At 40.1% G+C, this 20,329-nt stretch overlaps 1 protein-coding gene and 1 long non-coding RNA gene across 8 annotated transcripts in view; one reads left to right on the plus strand and one right to left on the minus strand.

The window, feature by feature from the left end:
• Positions 1-20,329, plus strand: part of dnm2a (dynamin 2a) — a 53,396-nt gene that overhangs the window by 30,388 nt on the left and 2,679 nt on the right. For 2 of the 7 annotated variants that reach the window (XM_084131266.1, XM_084131264.1), the window contains exons 10-20: positions 1,497-1,635; positions 6,093-6,179; positions 6,261-6,331; positions 8,487-8,535; positions 9,924-9,935; positions 13,625-13,735; positions 15,653-15,762; positions 15,841-15,952; positions 17,425-17,589; positions 17,681-17,904; positions 19,268-19,504. In XM_084131266.1, coding sequence (XP_083987392.1) covers positions 1,497-1,635; positions 6,093-6,179; positions 6,261-6,331; positions 8,487-8,535; positions 9,924-9,935; positions 13,625-13,735; positions 15,653-15,762; positions 15,841-15,952; positions 17,425-17,589; positions 17,681-17,904; positions 19,268-19,504 — 1,317 coding nt within the window. Of the gene's footprint in view, positions 1-1,496; positions 1,636-3,970; positions 4,110-6,092; positions 6,180-6,260; positions 6,332-8,486; positions 8,536-9,923; positions 9,936-13,624; positions 13,736-15,652; positions 15,763-15,840; positions 15,953-17,424; positions 17,590-17,680; positions 17,905-19,267; positions 19,505-20,329 lie in introns of all 7 variants that reach the window. The other 5 variants (XM_084131269.1, XM_084131267.1, XM_084131268.1 and 2 more) reach the window with 3 other exon arrangements.
• Positions 12,799-15,255, minus strand: LOC311093854. Its single transcript, XR_014608487.1, has 3 exons — positions 14,874-15,255; positions 14,002-14,234; positions 12,799-13,913 (listed from the first exon to the last, which is right to left on the minus strand). It is a non-coding gene; the product is annotated as an uncharacterized lncRNA (long non-coding RNA).

The raw sequence follows: 20,329 nt of genomic DNA on the forward strand, positions 1-20,329 counted from the left end.
TTCTTATCATTTGTCTCATTATAAAAATAATTAGATATTACAAATTGCATTTGTCAGTCGGTACAAGTATCTTCTGCATGTCACCACTCTTTTCACAATACCGTATCTTTTGGAATACAAGTCACACCGGGTCAAAATTGCATTCTTTGAGTGAAAAAAAAAACACAGGCAAGTTGCACCCGTGTGTAAGTCACACTTTATTATTACATTCAGAAATAATGTAAATACTGGTAAATAAAGGCGAAACATTCACAAACATTATACTTACTATAAATGTGTATTTTAGTTCCCTAAGAAAATGTGGCAAAGGAAAATATTGTTCATTCTCTGGGTTTATGGCACATCATTGTTGCACATTATGGGGCGTAAATTACATGATTAAAAACATTACAGTGTCAATGTTGGCTCAAATCCGACTCGGATCACATTGTTTAACCACTCCACTGTTGTAGGTGAGACCAGCTCATTCAAGTCAAAGTCAAGACCAAGACCTGAAGAAGATCGAGTCCAGGACAAGACTGAGTAAACATGCTCGACCTTTACAAGACCATGAAAATATAATCTTAGGCTCAGACTCAAGGACCAAGACCATGAAAATATAATCAGACTTAGACTTAAGGACCAAGGCCATGAAAATATAATCTTAGGCTCAGACTCAAGGACCAAGACCATGAAAATATAATCAGACTCAGACTCAAGGACCAAGGCCATGAAAATATAATCTTAGGCTCAGACTCAAGGACCAAGACCATGAAAATATAATCTTAGGCTCAGACTCAAGGACCAAGACCATGAAAATATAATCTTAGGCTCAGACTCAAGGACCAAGACCATGAAAATATAATCAGACTCAGACTCAAGGACCAAGACCATGAAAATATAATCTTAGACTCAGACTCAAGGACCAAGACCATGAAAATATGACTTGGGAGCATATGGACTGTCTTGACGATAAAACCCTCTTCTGCTCTCGATCTTGACTCTGACTCAAATGAGCTGGTCTTGACTATGTCATTTCTACTCATTCTTACCACGTGTCTGCAATTGAAGTGAGCATAAATTGACTGCGATCTGGGTACAGTATCTCTTGTGAGACCCTCAAATATTCGTCCGCCACCGCAAAAACTGTGTCATGAGGGCATGGCCTAAAACGATTCTTAAAATCACTGAGGAACCTTGTCGTCTCTGAAATGTTTAATTGACTTATTTTTCCCCACAGCAAGTCACACTCATCTGTCCGTGTATTATTTAGGATTCTGTTTCTAGTCTTTGTGAGCTAAACCAATGTCTTTATCCTCTTCTTTCCCTCCACTTCACCCTCAAGTACCCTATTTTCACTTGGTTTCACTTCTATTAAGTTGAATTTTCACGTCATTGTCACAAATATTTGTGTTTGAGTTATTTTTTTTAGCACTTTTGTTGTTTGTTTTCTTTCACCTCACTGTTCGTCTCCGTCCTCTTACGTCCTGCTGTCTGTCTGTCCTGTGCGTTCTCAGAACTGGGCTGTTCACTCCAGATCTGGCGTTTGAAGCCATCGTGAAAAAGCAGATCATTAAGCTGAAAGAGCCCTGTCTGAAATGTATCGATCTGGTTATTCAGGAGCTCATCAACACATTCAGGCAGTGCACCAACAAGGTACTGCAGTACCCCAGCCTGGCCACAGGGGGGCTTCCAGTGAGGGGGTCACACTACATCTGAGACAAACAGACGGTGCTTTCAGCTAAAAGCACAGAGGGAGAGTTAGAGGTTGAACGATAGACTTCGGGGAGCGTGTTTGCGTGTCGGTGTGGCCCCCTCAGCCCCTCGACTGCCTTGTGCGCTGGATCTGCTGTCGTGTGTTGGGGTGTTGTGACAGTCTTGTGATAAGGAGATGATTAGAGAATGACACTCTCTGATCATCTGCGGTCTAAAAGGGACGAGCCGTGGGTCCGCAACATCCTGCTGAATGCAAAATGAAATGTAAGGGCTATTGAGGCCCATTCACACCAAGTCCGAAATGCATATCAAGTAAAGGTGGGATCGTTCCAATGTCTTAAAGTCCCCCTGTAGTCATTCATTTGAATCCCTTAAAACTCACATTTGATCACCAAAATGAGATATTTAAATAAATAAAAATTCATGCCTTAAAATAGTTTGAGCATAACTCTACACCCTTGCCTCATTTAGTATACGCGGTTCTATGAATATGCAAATTATCCCCGCCTCCACTCACTCGCACCAGCTCAGATTCACTCGTTATAATCCCAAAACAAGACAATGACTGAAGTAAACTTGACTGAGAACATAACATAGACCTGAATATAAACGTGAACTTGACTTGACAACACTGGACTCACTAACAGCAGCATCAATACACGACAAGCCAAAAACATGAGAAACACAATGAAAACATGACGCATGGAACAAGGAACCAATCAGGACAGGACACATTAGACAAGGGAATCACATGACAAACAGGAAATTGAAACATGACTATGAAAACCTACAAAATAAAAGACATGAAAACAAACTTGGAACAAAACCACAAAACAGAAGTGACAGTAACATTACAACACAACTCAAAATGTGCTGCTTTAACTGCAACATTGTCATATGAACCTCGAGTCTCGTCCTTGTGATACAGAAATACACTTTAGCGTACTTGCTAGGGCAAGCACACATCATAGTAACAGTTTTTGGTTTGTTTCGAGTTGTCACAAAATGAATGCCTTATCATTCAGCAAATAAGTCAAAGACCTCTACAATCAATTTAGCCTTTAGACTGATTTAAACTGTTAACTCATGAATTGGAGACTTCTTTTTCACTAATTTAAATCAATAACTTGTTGGTTTGGGGGTCTTTATAAGATTTGAGTCATTTTGACTGATTAATTACAAAGAACCAGTGTATAAGTCATTTGTTCACAAATTGGACTATACTGGTTGTGTTTTTTGCATGCACACGTTTTATTGCATTTTGTGTGTGTGTGTGTGTGCGCTAAGTCTTGTTTTCACTTTATTTCTCATTCCCAGCGTAGACTGCTGATTGGCAGCTCTGGGGGAATATAATTTCTTTGCCGTAGTGCTGTAGATTCAGTCGAATGGCTCTTAGTAATGTAATGTGCCATTCTCTCTGCATAGGCTGAAGAACACAGATGTTGAAGAGCTATTAAAGTCAGCATGAAATTAAAATAAAACTGTTTTCTAAATGCATATTATAGATCTTATTGTGAACAATTCATCCGTGCAATTTTTTTTGAGCTCGTAATATTTATTCAAAATGTCAAAACTGGACTTTCCGGTAAAAACGGCAGACTTTCTCTGCTGACGTTTTCATGTCTTCTCCAATCATTTAGTCCATTTTAAACCCACCCCTGCCTCCACTTTTGAGTGCAACGTCCACATCTCAAAATCCAATCAACCGTCCCGGTTTTCCTTTTTCGATAATCCGTTTCCCTCTGAAATAGCAACCGATCTTTTCCTCCATATTGTGACAAACATCCGTTTCATCGCAGCTTTAACAGAATTGTCATATAAACCAAAACAATGAATCTTTGAAGGCTAGGTTACTAGTTTTAATATATTTAATACTGGGTTTTTTTATGCTGTGTTGTAGCATTGGACTTGGTGTGAATATTTTTGCAAATCTTTTAGACTTATTTAGTTGTAGACTTATTTAGACTTGAACAGACTTTTCTGTAGGGTATGTATAGTGTGCTGTAAAAATACATAATTCATGGATGTGAAAACCTGCGACTCCCCCTTTTGGACCCTAACTTTGTATCTGTTAATAGATAAGCAATGATTAATCAACTAAAAAATTCCTCTCTTTTTATTCTTCCCCTTCTCCATGCTCTCTTCTGCCTTCTTTCTCTTTTTTTCTGTCCTCTTTTAACACCTCCACACTTTTTCTTCTACACCCCCCCCCCCCCCAACCCCCCCCCCCCCCCCCCGCCCCCCTTGCCCAACGGCATCACCCTGACCCCCTCAGAACGGGGTTGTTCACCCCTGACCTGGCCTTTGAGACTATAGTGAAAAAGCAGATCCGCAAACTGAAAGAGCCCAGCCTGAAATGTGTGGACATGGTGGTGTCCGAAGTCACCACCCTCGTCAGGAAAAGTGCCAACAAGGTAACCAGGAGCGCGGATTGAGAAGAGGCAGAGCCCAAAAAAACCAAAAACTCCTCCTTCCTCCATTTCCACACTGCCGCCTGCCCGCCCGCCTGCCCTATCAGCTTTCCATCTATATCAAATCAGCCCATCGTCTGTCTGGAATGTGTTCATGTCACTCATGTCCGAAGTTGGTGTTCTGTTCCATAATGAGCCTCACATTTCCATAGTCCCTGTGACTCCAACATATAGCATCCGGATTGCTTGGGAAAACAGGGTGTTTCTAAGTTGAATCAGCTTTTGAGTCCCAGTGATCAGTGTTTGTCAGTGGCTCATCACCTTATCTCGCTCTTTGTTGCTTTAGTAGAGCATCAGTTAATCTGAACCACTGGCTGTAAAAGAAAAAAAAAAACAACAACAACATAGTGACAGATGATTTGCCAACCACTCCAGACACAAAAGGCTGCTGCTGTTGTCATAGCAACAAAGAACCGGTCACCTGCCATCTTGTGGTCGTAGGAGGAACCACAGTGCAATACTTGTTGATTCTGTCTTCCCTCCCCAATGTCACACCTTTTTTTTTTTTTTTTTTTTTTTTTTACTTTTTTCATTTTCTTAAATCTTTTCACTTTTTCACTCTCAGATTTGGAAGAGATTTTTCTCCTCAAAAAGTAAATATTTCCTGCACTTCACAACATATTTGTTAACATCAAATAATTGTATCACTTAAGATTGATCAGTTTTAAGTACTAGGGATGGGAATCGTGAGGAATTTAGCGATTCTAGTTCCAATTCCATTTTGAATGATTATTTTAATACATTTTAGGAAGCACTAAATTACTGATGCTGTACTATATTGTTAAAAGAAATATTTAAAAACTCTAAATTATAAAAACACTGAATTCAGAATGCTCTGAATGTGCATCTTTCATACACACTGTCATATGAACAACCAATCAGTAATTAAACTGATTTTATGTCTTTATGTACAACAGGTCCCGCTTTATATTAACATAAAATAGGTCTATACAACACAAAACACAGTTCTTGGTTTATTTCAAGTCTAATTTGACCAAAAATAAGGACTTGAAATTAGTCCGTTGTTATCTCACGAACAACTACGGCTGATTCTGTGAGTGAGTCATTTAAGACCATTGAGTTTGAGATTCATTTGGCCGATTCATAAAGAGTTTTAACAAATCACTAAAACATAATGTATTTTGCCTTGGTTTAGTAGAAACCTGTCTGCATCAATGGAAGACTGTATATCTTAACTGTTAACAAAACTTAATCATATGGCTGTAGTATTGTAAGTCAAGTTACCTTTATTTATATAGCGCTTTAAACAGTACAGATTGTTTCAAAGCAGCTTTACAGGGATAAACAGAAAAATAGTGAGAATAGTTCAGCGTTGATTCAGTTCAGTTTATTGACTGCGTAGAGTTCATCAATTATGAAATAGGTTCAATTCAGCTAGGAGCAGAAGACGATAGTGTCGTTATTCACTTTGAGTCAGTTCAGTGTTGATTCAGTTCAGTTCAATAACAGTGTCGATGTTGCAAATTGTGCCAATTATGAAACAAAGCTGATATTTTAAATTTAAGTCAATCATTTAAAATCATATCCACAACCAGTTTTCGATTCCCAACCCTAGTAACACCATCCCTTAAATTTGGTTTACTGCACTTTAGAACTTCATTTATTCATTCGCTGTCTATTCCTAGCTGGGAGTGAATGTTGTCTTACCTGCACAACTTGCTGAAATCCCCAAATCTGCATGCTTGTAGGTGTGAGTGTGCGCATGTCTGCTCTCTCTCTTGCACTGATTCTTCTTGTGCACGGTGGCTTAGCTAAAACTAGTCCTCACATCGACCTGTGTTAAAAGGTCTAAGTGTGGTTAGCTCCTACCACTTTCATGTCGCAGAACGCGTGTGTTTATGTAGGTGTGCGTGTGGCCATGTTTACAAGCTGTAGCCTGCATCTATCTGGTGTTTTTCCCCACAGCTAGGCTCTTACCCCAGACTACGAGAAGAAACCGAGAGGATCGTCACCACTTACGTCAGAGAGAGAGAAGGAAAAACCAAGGACCAGGTGCGAGAGCAACGAGAGAAGATTCCCCACTTTGAGTTTGTTCATTATTTTCTCATTGTGCAAAATGATTGTCTTTACCAGGTCCTTCTGCTGATTGACATCGAGCTGTCATACATCAACACCAACCATGAGGACTTCATTGGATTTGCAAAGTATGTGTAGCATTCAGTGTGGCGAATTCTGGGTTTTATTTCTCACCCCTAACCCTATACAGACTTTTGACTGTCTGTAAGTCTGGTCGGCGGAGCAGTTTATTTAGACTGACGTAGACAGGAACATGTAAAGCAACCTGAAACCACATTTATTCCTAAGAGCAAAGCAAAATATAATTAGTGTCTCAATCAAAACTCTTGAATCTTTAGAAGGTTCAAAGCTACGAACATAGTCAAGTCAAGTCACCTTCATTTAAACAGCGCTTTTAACAATATGGACTGTTTCAAAGCAGCTTTACAGTGATAATAGGAAATGAAAGTAACAGAGATAGTTTTGGCTTTACAGCAGCTCTAGAATAAAGTTATTGTCCAGCTAAAATTAGTTTTGATAGATTCACTTCCGTTGCAAAGATCATTAGTTATAAACTTAGGGGCCGCTAACACGACACCGTTCTAAAGAAAACCCTTAACTCGCTCCGGCCCGCTCATCCACACAATAACAGTGCCTGGTGGCTTGAGGTGCTATATATATACACAGTACTGTGCAAAAGTCTTAGGCATGTTAATATCCCTAAGATCCCTAACTAAATCCAGAAGAACTGCGGGAACGTCTCTGAGATGCTTGAAGAAACCTTCCTGCAAAGCTACCTGAAAAACTATGCGCAAGTGTACCTGGACAAAAGCCGTTTTAAACGCAAAGGGTCGTTACACCATATATTGATTTGAATTTGTTAATAGAAGTTAAATCATAAATAAATTCAATTTATGATTTTATTTTTGAAAGCATTCTCACTTTACAGCATTTTAACACAAGTGCCAGTACTTTTTACAGTACTGTAGCTTTGCTGATAGGTTTCTTCAAGCATCTTGGAGACGTTCCCGCAGTTCTTCTGGATTTAGTCTGTCTCAGTTTCTTCATGTAATCACAGACGGACTCGATGATGGTGAGATCAGATCATCCTGGCTGTTGTCAGACTCCTTGTGCATACAGAAATCTCACTGGATTATTACAATTAATGGCAAAAAGAATGTTTGGAAATGTAAACTGATATTTCCTACTAATAATAATAATATCAGATAATAATCAGCAGATCAGAGTATTAGAATGATTTCTGAAGGATCATGTGACACTGAAGACTGGAGTAATGATGCTGAAAATTCAGCTTTAATCACAGGAATAAATTACATTTTAAAATATATTAAAACAGTTTTAAATGTAAATAACATTTCACTATGTTACTGTATTTACTGTACTGTTGATCAAATAACTGCAGCCTTAGTGATCATAACCGACTTCTTTTAAAAACATTAAAAACTTTTTAATGAAAATACTTTTTTTTTTTTTTTTTCATATTTCTTTTTTGATAATTTTGTATGGAAGCATCAGTACATTTGACATCCCAAAGCTACATTACCTTCTCTGTGGTGTTCTTGGGGCATTTAAAACATATCGACAATATTACGATGTCATTTATATATTTAGAAAATTTATATCGGTATTTGCAGGATGTTTTTAACCTCTTAAAACATATTTTGTGCTGCATCTCCTGTGTACTGTCAGTGCAGTGGACTAAAATGATCAGTTTCAGTCCCTCTGCCTGTGCATTATGGGTAATGCATTGGACATAACTTAAGTGCACTAAAATTATTAGTGCATGTCTTTGACCTCTCGGACAGCTAGTGTACAACTTGAGACTTGCATGTGAAATGTCTGCATGCTCAGTTGGTCACTGTAGAGCTTTCAAGAGTTGAGGCAAAGCTACTCTACAGCATCAAGCCTGTCTGACCCTGCTCGTCCTGCGTGTGCCTCCATGCGCATGTCGTGAGGTTATCAGGGCATCTTTGTTAACGGTTCTCATGCCGTCACTTTCAGTCTTGACTTCAGACGGATGGATGACGGTACCATACCAGGGTACACCAACAACAGGTGCGCTAGCGCCCCCCTCAGTCACCAAGCTACATTTAGATCAGACCACCCATCTCCTCTTTTTCCTCCCGCTCCTCCCATCTTCCTGCCTCAGTGGCAGGATCGCTCCCACCCGGAGCGCCAGGGAGGTTTACACAGATATTGTTTTATTGTTGTGCTATTCATACAATACATACTGCAGCATCCAATCAGTGTGTAATTATTGTTTTCTGTTTCCCCCACCTGCAGCGCCCAGCAAAGAAATATCGTCAACAAGAAGAGGGCCATTCCCAACCAGGTACATTTTTCTCTACTTCCACATGCTCTTGAATCCATTCTGATATCCCTCTATCTTTCCCCACATCCCTCATTCCAGTTAAACAGAAAAGGGCCAAACACTGAACCCTGGTGAATCCCTTACAAAGCAACCCTTTTACTTTACCTCATTTGATCAAAAACCGAACAATATGTTTCCTCGAGGCCTCTATCATTTATACATGTCATCAACTACACCCTTTTGTACAGTGTCCTTACTAGGTGCAACAAAAAGCAACCATTGATAAAACCTATGGCTTCCATGTAAACCTGAGTTTTTGCCTTTACCGACCACAACAAGCAAAATGACTTTTTTTTTTATCTTTGTTGTTGTTAATAATAATAATAATAATGTTGTTTAGTTTAAAGTCCTAAAACCTGGAAGTGAGTTAGCATTTTCAAGTTTCAGGTAATTAAACGGATGTTTCATGTTTTGTTCTGCAACATAAATGACGTGCAGTCTAAACAGGTACCTTATTTTACTCGGAAACCAAAAACCCGTAGGAAGTTTCTGAAGGAAGCCAAAGTCTATTAGCCTTCCGGGCTTGTCTACAAACTGACGTTATGACTAAACGGCTAGATTATAAATCAAAGTTGGCTGTTATTGTGAAGCATTATGTCACAATTTGCGTTGACAACTTGAATCTTGTCACGTCACACCTGGTTAGGACACAGTGTTAGTATTTGTGTACTGAACATTTCTCTGCACTGAAGAGAAACACAGTTTAGAAACATGAAAGAGCCTGAAATGGGCTTTTCATGTATTCAAGGTTTCAGTGGAAATGACACAAGCAACTTGAAAGTACGCTGTGTTATTAGACAGGGACATTCCCTTTCATTTCCTCCCCTGCTTTTGATAAACTGTCCTTTCACTAGCATCACAGCAATACTAGCTGCTAGTAACACTGACGCATGACAAATGAATAATCAGTGCATTGTTTTATTTGTTTCACTCTTGCCCTAATGTAAGGCAAACTTCCCCTCTCTGTTTTGAAGTGTAATTCAGAATGTGCATGGATCCAGCCGTGACAATGACACGACCTATTCGATAATTCTGATTTGTGGTACTGTCAGTTAATCTAATTGCATGTAACTTTGTTCTGTTGCTCTCTCTCTCTCTCTCTCTTTCTCTTTCACCATGTGTCTGCTTCCCTGTCTCTTCTTTTTTTCTCGCTGTAACTCTTTCTCTCTTCTTTGACTCACTCCATCACACTCTTGTCCCTTTCAAACCTTTTCATTTCCATTTGAAAAACATGTCTTTCTAATACTTCCTACTGCATTGTCCTACTTTTCTTGCTTTGTTTCTTGTGTCTCTGCCTCATTTATTCTACCCAAAACTCACCCCCACCCCCTCCCTCCCTATCACTGCAGGGTGAAGTACTGGTAAGTACCACAAACCTTCAAGCCACACCCAGTTAGAGGTCATCAGCGCTCATCCAGTCAGGAGAACTGAGGCCGTAACAGGGCAACCAACTCATAGTTATCAGTGTGGGCGGGATGTCTGTGTGCTGACTTGACGGCCGAGAGTTATAAAGCTGATGGTTTTTCTTTCACTCTGCAGCTAGGTGGCCTGAGAGAAGGTGAAGTCGAGAAGGTATAGTCTGGTTGAAAACCAAAATGGTGGAACCTGGAATAAAAAATAATAATTCGTAGTTTGTCGTTCAATTACAGTTACGAGTAATCAGTAACTGACCTCAAATACACCATAAAATGTCCACTGCAATTAGTGGCACCACCTAACATTCGGTAATTCTTGTAATTAAACCAAGAGAATGTTACTAACCATTTATTTAGAGAAAAATTCACAGTGCACAGTTTTTTTTTGTTTTTGCATGAAAGAATATTACCTTTTTTTAACAAGAAAAGCATATATGAGTGAAATGGAGGCCTCAGTTGTCCTGTTGCTGGACGTGAGTCCTGGCGGCCCAGGCTGGGTGAGCAGAGTTTGCCTTGTGGAGAATCAGCCTTTACGTCGCCATGGGCAAATGGTGGGTGGGCGGGGCCAAGAAAACATCCAATCATACTAAGGAGCCAAACCCGAACCCAAGATGACATTTAGTGTGTGTTTGAGTTTTCTTTATGTGGTGTGCATTTTTAATGAATGAATGATTGATTTTTTTTTTTTTTGTTTGTTTGTTTTTTTGTTTAAGTGTGTTTGCCATGAAGAGCTAGTCAAAATTATTTTCCATTGAAACATTGATTGTTTTCTTCATACTAGCAACACTGATGTAGGACTGGGCTATATTGGTTTTTAACAAAACCTTTTAACAATATTCAATATCATTGTATCCAAACAGCCATTCTTGTCAAGATTCAAAAGTAAACAAAAGTCTAATTAAAGCATGAGCATTTTGAAATTTTATGACTAATTTAATGAAATTGGCAGTTTGAACTGATTCCTTGAGATGAATTGAAATTACCAGCTCAAAGTAAAAAAGTGAAAAACAAACAAAACAAAAAAACAAGTAAAGCCCTTAGGAAACTTAAAGGCATAAATGAAATGCGTTCATCATTTACTCATCCTCGTGTTGTTCCAAACCTGTATGAGTTTCTTTCTTCTATTGAACACAAAAGAAGATCTTTTTGGTAACCAAAGAGTTGATGGGCCCCATTTTCTTCCCATAATCTTCAAAATATCTTATTTTGAGTTCAGCAGAAGAAAGAAATTCATACAGGTTTAAAACAACTTGACGGTGAGTAAATGATGACGGAATTTTCATTTTTGGGTGAACTTTCCCTTTAATGGCCAAATAAAAGTGTTTTAAATCAGCACAATATTAATTTTATACCTCAATATATTGTCCAGCCCTACTGTAAAATCTGGTTGGTATTTAGTTTTTTTTCTTTCTTTTTTTCTCCTCTTGGTATGCCAGTAATGGCCAGAATGGGGCAGTACCGGGTTTCTTTTACTAATCACTCTACTCTCGTTTACAAAATTAACTGCTCAACCTTAGAGAAATCCTTTTTGGGGCAAAGTTAATTGGGGGATTTCTGTTGGGGTAATTAACATTCGCCTCTAACAGGTAATCATCTAATCATCTCATCTTTAATTAAAAAATCACCCCTTCTATCAACAGATTTCTGTTTAAAAAGACAGCTGATCATATTTTTCCAACTCTTTTATTAATTGTTGATAATTATACACTTTACATAATATTAGGATTAATTAGTGTAAGCTAGAGAGACGGCAGTCAGAATGTGCGACGTCGAGGAACAGAGAAATCCAAACACTAACGGAAAATAGGGTCATGCTCTCGTTTCTTCCAGTTGTGGGCGGCAAAGGGAAATTGGATCCATGTTAGAGAATACAGAGTCAGGCTCTGACCGCAGATATTTGCTGGATTTCTGTCTAATGAAAAGATATTGGGGAGCGTTTTTGTGGTCATTTGTTCGGGTCGCTACAGTACGTTCCTAACACGAGATGCCTGAGCCGTACTGTCCTGGTGTCTTTCTCACCTTATCAGTCACTTCTGTCTTTTTCCCCTCTTAGAGATGGTTATCAGGTTTGAGAAAGTTGATGGCATTTCCCCACCAAGGCAAACAATCTATATAGGCTGTGCCATTAGTTTTATGTCTGTGTTGTTTCTGTTGGCGCTCTCTGACTAACTCAAACCCTCTCTTCTTAGTTTCACTCCGACTTTACAGAGAACAAAGCAAAATGGAAAGGGAGAAAGGGGATGGTATTTTAGAAATGCTTGTGCAGATATGTATTTCCGTTATGAGATAAGTTTAATGTCATTGATGCCGTGTGGATTACGAAGTAAAGATGTAGTACCAGGACGGAACTAGAATGTGCATTAAGATCTTAAATAAGATTCATTTTGATCCCACAATTGACTTCCGGATATCTTTTAACCCTCAAAATTAACATTGAAATCCTGCTGAAAGCCCTTCCCCTCCCTTTTTAAACTTTGTTTCCTTAACTAACATTTTTACATTCCCTTCCTAGTCCTGTACCTTCTCTTAGCAAACAGCCTCTGGTTACCAGTATGGCTCGCCTAACGATGTCTTCTCACTATCCCTTCCTGTTCAGATTTTCACACTTGAGTGTACGTCTTTCTCCATTTAACACCACTAACACTGCTTGTTTACCAGTATGTAGGTTAGCTTTTACTCACCAATTTGACCCTAACATACCGCTGTCGACCTCTGACCTCCGTTCCTCTGGCAGGCCAGTTGGTCTGGATGGCATCTGCCATCACATTTCCACATTGCTTTTGAAAAAAAATTGACAAGCACAACAAAGTTTTTCCTTTGTACTTTTATTGTTGCTCTATTTCAAGACTTCAAGACACTCCCCAGTGGTTTTGTTAGTGTTTATTCAGGGTTTCTAGAGCGTTTCTTTTGTGACTAAGCTTTAATTGCTGCCTTATGTTCTGACTCCATGTAGTTTAACGCTAGATCCTGTGGTTCCCAACTGGTGAGTCGCAACCTAAACATCGCAGGTTTGAAAAAAATGCAAGTCGAATTGTGAATAGTAAAGTGCAAATAAGCACATGATTGTGCATATCGACAGGCCCAGTCACAACAGGGTTATTATAGTTAACTAAACCCAACCGATCGGGAGTTTCGCTTGAGGGCGAAAGATTTCCCCACGCAGATTTCTCTCATGGTCAAGTTGGCCAATGCGGCAAATTCAGAAAGCTGCTTGTTTGAAAGGCCTTTGTACGAGTTCTGCTTCATACATCGCTACACAATTGATAATGAACAATTGACCGTTTAGCCGGTTAAATCTTAATGCAATTTCGCCAATTTGGCCACACCTTAATGTTGCTAAACCAGTTGAGAACCACGACTGTAATGTACAAAGCAGCTTTATTTAGTTATTCAGGTTAGTCGTTAGAAGTGATGACAACAACAAAAGTTTTGGCAGGGTACCAGAAAATATTTCCTCAGCAGGTAAGTGTCGAAGGTTTGCACAATAGGGTTTTTAGGTTTGTTCAGCATAGGACACAAGCTTCCAGAACAAAGACTGTTGAATATACAAGTGTGTGGAATGGATCTCATGAATGTTTCCCCACCCTTGTGGCATGCCCTACACCCTCCCCCCTTCCCGCCCTCCTGTCCCACAGGTGATCCGTAAAGGCTGGCTAACCCTCAACATCAGCATCATGAAGGGCGGCTCCAAGGAGTACTGGTTCGTCCTGTCAGCCGAATCGGTGTCCTGGTACAAGGACGAGGAGGTGAGATTCATCTGTTCTTCATTTCTCTTTCACAGTCCCTCCCCCTCTCGAACTAGCGCCACTCAAGTTGGACTCAGAACTCCATGTGTGTTTGAAATGAGTGCGAACGTTAGCAGAGTTCTCATGGCTCGACTGGTAGAGCATGGTGGTGGTAACGTCAACGCCATGGTTTTCATTCCTAGGGAGCGCATAAATTTCGCATTGTATACTGTAAGTTGCTTTTGGGATACAAGCATCTGCTAAATGCATTAATGTACACGTCTTACTTTAGTCCCCAAGAGAGTTCGTGTATTCGTAAAATCCCTCCCCCCGTCCAGCGGCGAATGGTAGAGTCCTTGTTGCTCGAGGCGCGGGTGTGTGTGTCCCTGCCCAGCCTAACCAATGTGCGGACTACTGTTCAGCTGCAGCATGATGAACAGGTAGTCTGAACACTGGGCAGGCGGGGGGGAGGCAAGAGGGCGGCTGGACCGCAGGTCACTGCCCCGAGGACCGCACACGACTGCAGAGGAGAGTAAACAGTTCAGACAGGCACACTGATAAACCCATCGAGAACATGTTCAGGTCAATGCTTATTTCAAATAACTATAAAGCAATAAAAAGGTTGTTATATAATCATTAAGATAACTTTTTCTTAATCATTTCAACCGCGATTTTTTTATCATCAAAATCCCAAAAATCTCATTCCCGTTATTGTAATGTGAACAAAAATGTTGATATTTCAGTTGTAAAGTATAATACAGTGAAATGATAGTGAGTAACAAGTCGAATTTGAAATATTGCAAATGAAAAATCCAAATTAAAATACCCGTACATATTACGTTAATGATGTTTTATTTCTCATGAAAGTAATGGCGCATTGAAAAAGGTTTCATTTTTAATGCAAAAATATAATATCCTTTGATTTTGGGGTGAAATGTGACTTTATATTCGTATATTTAAAAAACTCGTCGTACTGAGTTAATGAAGGCACACAAAGAATCAAGTAATTCAAACTGGCCCACATATTCACAAGAAATGATAGTAAATATATTATGAATCTAAAATATGATGAAACCGGTCAGAATAACATATCCCAGCATTACTTCTTGATAATCTTTACATTACGAATTCATTTAAAACGTATATTCGGTATACTCACTAGTCCACTTGCTGCGTGGCAAATGTATATTCCAGGCCTCTGCAGTTTCTTCAAGAGAAATCCGGACCGTTCTGCCATCATGGCTCTTTTCTCACAATCTGAACCGCATACAGTTGGCGGTTTTCGCTCTTTGCCATCGTTTTACGAGAAACACAGAGAAATGTTCCTTTGGCGGTGGTTTCCGAAGCGAAGAGAAAGCGGTAAATGGAGAAAGGAGAGACGAAGAGCGGGACGAAAGTAAAAAAGGGACGAAAGGGGAGGCAAAGTGACGTGGCAAGCGCACTGAAATGTTCCAGCCGGGATCCGACTTTGGAATTTGCAGGAAATCGTACTGGGTTACTGGGGGGGGTTGTGTGTGTGTGTGTGTGTGTGTGTGTGTGTGTGTGTGTGTAGTGTAGTGTGCGTGTGTGTTGGGGGCAGGGAAGTGTTCCTCTGAGTGATGTAACTGTTGGGGCCATAGCTTTGCAGACATAAACGTTTCCAGATGCTGCTTCTCAACGCAACAGAACGAGTTGGCAGCATTAGTCCTCATCCAGACTCCTCCTCTTCTCTTTCTTTTCTCTCTCTCTGTCTCACATCCCCCTCTCTTGCTTGGCAACCTGGTGGTCCTTTAAAGGGACAGTTCACTCTATAAATGAAAATCCGGTCATCATTTACTCCCCGTCATTTTGTTCCTGTTGATCACGAAAGAAGAATCTTCACGCAGAACCGTTCTATGCAACCATGCACTGTGAAGCGCTTTTTAAGATTGTTCTTCCTCTCTCGTTTCACTCTAATAGGAAAAAGAGAAGAAATACATGCTCCCTCTGGACAACCTGAAGCTCAGAGACGTGGAGAAAGGCTTCATGTCCAATAAGCACATTTTTGCTATCTTCAACACTGAGCAAAGGTCAGGGCCGACTGCTCTCTCTATGTTTGTGTTTGCGTTTGGTGTTTGGTGACTTCATGTGTTCGATCCCCCTTGCAGGAACGTGTATAAGGACTTGCGTCAGATCGAGCTGGCCTGTGACACGCAGGAGGACATGGATAGCTGGAAAGCCTCTTTTCTCAGAGCGGGCGTTTACCCTGAGAAAGATCAGGTACAAATGTTTCATTTGAACATCAGAAACGCTTTGAACAACTCAGAACGTCAGTGGAGAAAGGCATATAGTTCATCATAACAGCGTAATATACATCATACACCCGTCATATTGCTAAATCTACCTGATTTTTCATATCAACAGAAAAATATACCGGGATAACCTGGCATCTCTCAAGACTCCCCTGCTAGTTCGCTGTTAATGATTAGCTAAAGCCTGTCAGCACATTGATCTGATTGGTTACAAGGTAGTTTGTGACGTCAGAAACACCAGCGATTTCAAACCGTGTTTTTGAGGCTGTCTTTGGTTCACTGCAGTTTTAAGGAAAAAATACTCAGCAATGGTGTTGACTTATGAATTTGCACATGGTTTGTCTTAAAGCATATTAAAAACACCACATAGACATAAAAACAACATTAAAAGCTTGATTTTCACCTCAGGGGGACATTACGCATTTCAGTGTGGATGAGCAACTTTTGGAAAGCTTTTGAAAACACTAGTGTAGACATTTCAAATGTATTCGGATTAATGTAGACGTAGCCCTAGTAGTGGTAGTAGAAGTAGTTGTAGTAGTAGTGATGGTGATGGTGATGGTGATGCTTTACTGCAAACATTACTATTATTATTACATATACTTGGGTTTAGGGATTTTAACAAAATTAGGCAGATAATCCATTTGTGCTATTGACATGATATCTTAAATTCTGCTGCTTGTTAAAGACAGGTGTGTCATTACGTTATTACTGTATTATTACGAAGCAATCTGAGAAAGCAACCAGCCAGAAACACTCTAGCAACCACACTTCAACGTTAAAAAACATTTAAGGCTCATTCACTCCAAGAATGAAAGCTCTAACAATAACAAATCGTTCTAAATTTAAAAGAATAGCAGAGTCCACACCACAACTATAACGACGACGGCAATTTTTTTCCAGCTGATGAACGAAAAAAACATTGACAGCCAATCAGAATCCATCCTGCTTTAAAGACCTCAAGCATTGAAGTGGCTGATGACAACTATAGCACGCGCTTAGAATAAACAGTATGTTTTGGTGCGTTGGTGTGGACACTAATATAGTAATCATTAGAGTTATCTTTATAGTTATTGTTCTTGGTGAAAATGGCCCTTTTAGAGTACATCAGCAACTTCTTGTGTATTCTAAAATCTTTTAGAACATTTTAGCAATCACATCTTTCACCTCGATCACTACAATCACCTCGGGCACACATCAGTCATTGTTTTCTAGTATCATATTTTCTAGTATCATGGTCTTGGTTAGGTTAGTAGAGGCCATTTTAGAGGTGGAGAAAGTTATTACAATTTGATGAAAGATAAAAGAAAACTTTATTCTTAAGAATAGTGCGCACTAATGTATTGACCACAATAAGGAACAGGTACATTTATTAAGGATATAGGTCAATTTGAATTTCATGTTGTCTTTAAAATGTATTCATTCACTGTGTGTGTGTAGGTGGATACAGAAGATGCCGCCCCAGCCGACACCTTCTCCATGGACCCTCAGCTGGAGAGGCAGGTGGAGACCATCCGTAACCTGGTGGACTCCTACATTGGAATCGTCAACAAGACCATCCGAGACCTCATGCCCAAGACTATCATGCATCTCATGATCAACAGCGTAAGTACTCAACCGTTTGTGTTGTAAGCATATTAAAACGCATTGACTTTAATGTATTGCAAACCTCCTTCTCTTGTCTTTCTTTCCCCAGGCTAAAGACTTCATCCATTCAGAGCTGCTGGCGTACCTGTACTCCTCAGGAGATCAGAACAGTCTGATGGAGGAGTCTGCTGACCAGGCCCAGCGCAGAGACGAGATGCTGCGAATGTACCATGCCATCAAAGAGGCGCTCAGCATCATCGGAGACATTAGCACCAGCACCGTGTCCACCCCCGTGCCTCCGCCCGTGAACGACAGCTGGGTGCCGGAGTCCAGGTTAGAACATGAACAACATGCATTTAGCTGGGAAGGAATTAGATTCCCATTATTGTGGTTTTCTTTGTTCAGACTGGAATTCTAGGATACTGTATACTGTTTTTAAAAATAGTATGTGAAACAGTACTCGTTAATCCACAAATGTTTCATTTAGTAGTCCTTTCTGTGCGCAATATGCATCATGCTAAATGCTAAATGCTATTCGCATCATTTACTCACCCTCATGTCGTTCCGAGACTGAGACTTTCATTTTCTGTGGAGCATAAAATATTTTGAAGAATGTTGCAACTGTTTTTGTCCATAAACTGAAAGGGATTGGAGACCAAAAAAACCTTACATGGACAATTAGTACTAGGGCTGCATTTGAAATTGCATACTTCCCTGCATTGTAGTAGGTGAAAAACAGTATGCGAAAAGAGTAGTATGTCCAATTTCATACTATTCAGGCAATGACCTACTACTTCTAGTGAGATTCCAAAGTGCCCATCCAATGGACACTTTACTATCCTATAAGGCCACGGGACTGAAATTGCGAACAGCAGTGAGGCGAAGCAACCATATAGGTCACATGACAATGACCAATTTGATCTCTCCATTGCTGCTGGCACTCTTCCAATATTTATTTCGCTTTTCTTCCACGCACCTTGCTCATCTTGTGAAGTTGCACCAGAACAACTACACAACAGATGTAGTACATCCGGATTACATTCTACACACATTCATTAGGGCTGGGACAATAAATCACTATTCTCTCTCGAATCGATTCTGAGCTTATTTTTTAACATCAGATGGCTCTGCGTGCTCTAGAAATAGTCATAATCTGCTGGCTTCCAATGCCTTACACACACCACTTGAACGTTCTATAAAATAATCATTCATAAAGTTTGAAAAGGATGAAGCGAATTAAAAGGGTGTTTGCAGTGGGCTGTTAACATTAATCTCACGTCATAAAAAGCATTCTGAGGTGCAAAATGCCGAACGCACAAGCGCTCTTCTTCGTGAGCATTTGAACTTGCGATTTTAAAAACTAGCCTAGAGCGCCATCTGCTGTTCAAAACTAAGCTCAGAATCGTTTCGAGAGAGAATCGCGATGCATTCGGAAAAAATATGAATCGATCCACGAATCGCGATACATCGATTTATTGTGTCAGCCCTAACATTCATACTAAATGGAAAGTTCATGAAGTATGCGATTTCGGACGCAGCCTAAGACGTTTTCAAAGACACGTTTTGTATAGAGATTTGGAACGATGTAGATGAGTAAATAAAAGTTTAATTTTGGGGTGAACTATCCCCTTTAGAGTATGGTCCTTCATAAACTTTTGTTTTAATTCTAAATGTCATCTTTTCCTGTCCTGTGTAGCCCCACCCCCCAGCGCAGACCGCCTTCATCGGCCCCACCCCCCAGCAGGCCTCCAGCAGTGAGAGGTCCAACACCAGGCCCGCCCACTCTTAACCCCATCCCTGCCTATGTAGCCCCGCCCATTCCCTCTCGGCCAGGACAGCCAATGAATGCCTTCGGTAACAGCAGCCTGGATCCTTTCAGTGCCCCTCCTCAGATCCCGTCCCGCCCCGCCCGTATCCCTCCGGGAATCCCCAGGTAAGACCGTTAACCAGCGTGTCACCTCCATGGAGAGATGTATTCTCGTGTGTGTGAGAACGAGCATCTGGTGTCTGAAGCTCAGAGGAGTGAACGTTTGTTGAAAAACTCAAGAAGCCTTGGTTTGTCAAGGTTTGAGTGATGTACTCTTTCTTCAGCTCTCATTCTTCTCTCACTATCAGTTGCATTCTCTCCTGTCACATACAAATTTTTTCCTAATTTCTTTCTCAGCATATTCTAACTTAACCTTCCAGTGTTTTTATTTTCCTCTTTTGATCTCGTTTCATCTTTTTTCTTTAGATGTTCTTCTCGTCTCTACTCATCTAGATTCATCTTCTTTTCATCTCTTCTTATCTAGTCTCATCTAGCCTTGTCTCTCCTGATCACTTTTATTCTTATTTTTTCTCCTTGAATCTTTTCTACTCTTCTTTTCTCTTCTCATCTAATTTTTTCTTGTGCTTTCTCACTTTGTCTTATCTGGCATTTTCTAATCTCATCTGTCCTGAACTTGTCTCTTCCCATCTGTTTTTGTCAGTTTTAATGTCATCTTGTTTCTTTTCATCTCGTCCCTTCTTCTGTTTTCTCATTTAGTCTCATCTAGCCTCTTTCGGCTTGTCTCTTCCTGTCGTTTCTTGTCTTGTCTCTTTTCTAAGTTTCTTTTGTTTTTGTCTGTTCTGATTTAGTCTCATCTAGCCTCTTCTCATCTTATTTCATCTCTTGTTCATTCTCTAGATGTCTAGTCTTCATCTAGTCTTGTCTTTCCTCATCTTTTATTTTGTCTCAACTTATCAAGTCTTATCTGCTCTCAACTAGTCTCATTTAGTC

Source organism: Abramis brama, assembly GCF_963993115.1.
Source record: "Abramis brama genome assembly, chromosome: 1".
NCBI classification, from domain to species: domain Eukaryota; kingdom Metazoa; phylum Chordata; class Actinopteri; order Cypriniformes; family Leuciscidae; genus Abramis; species Abramis brama.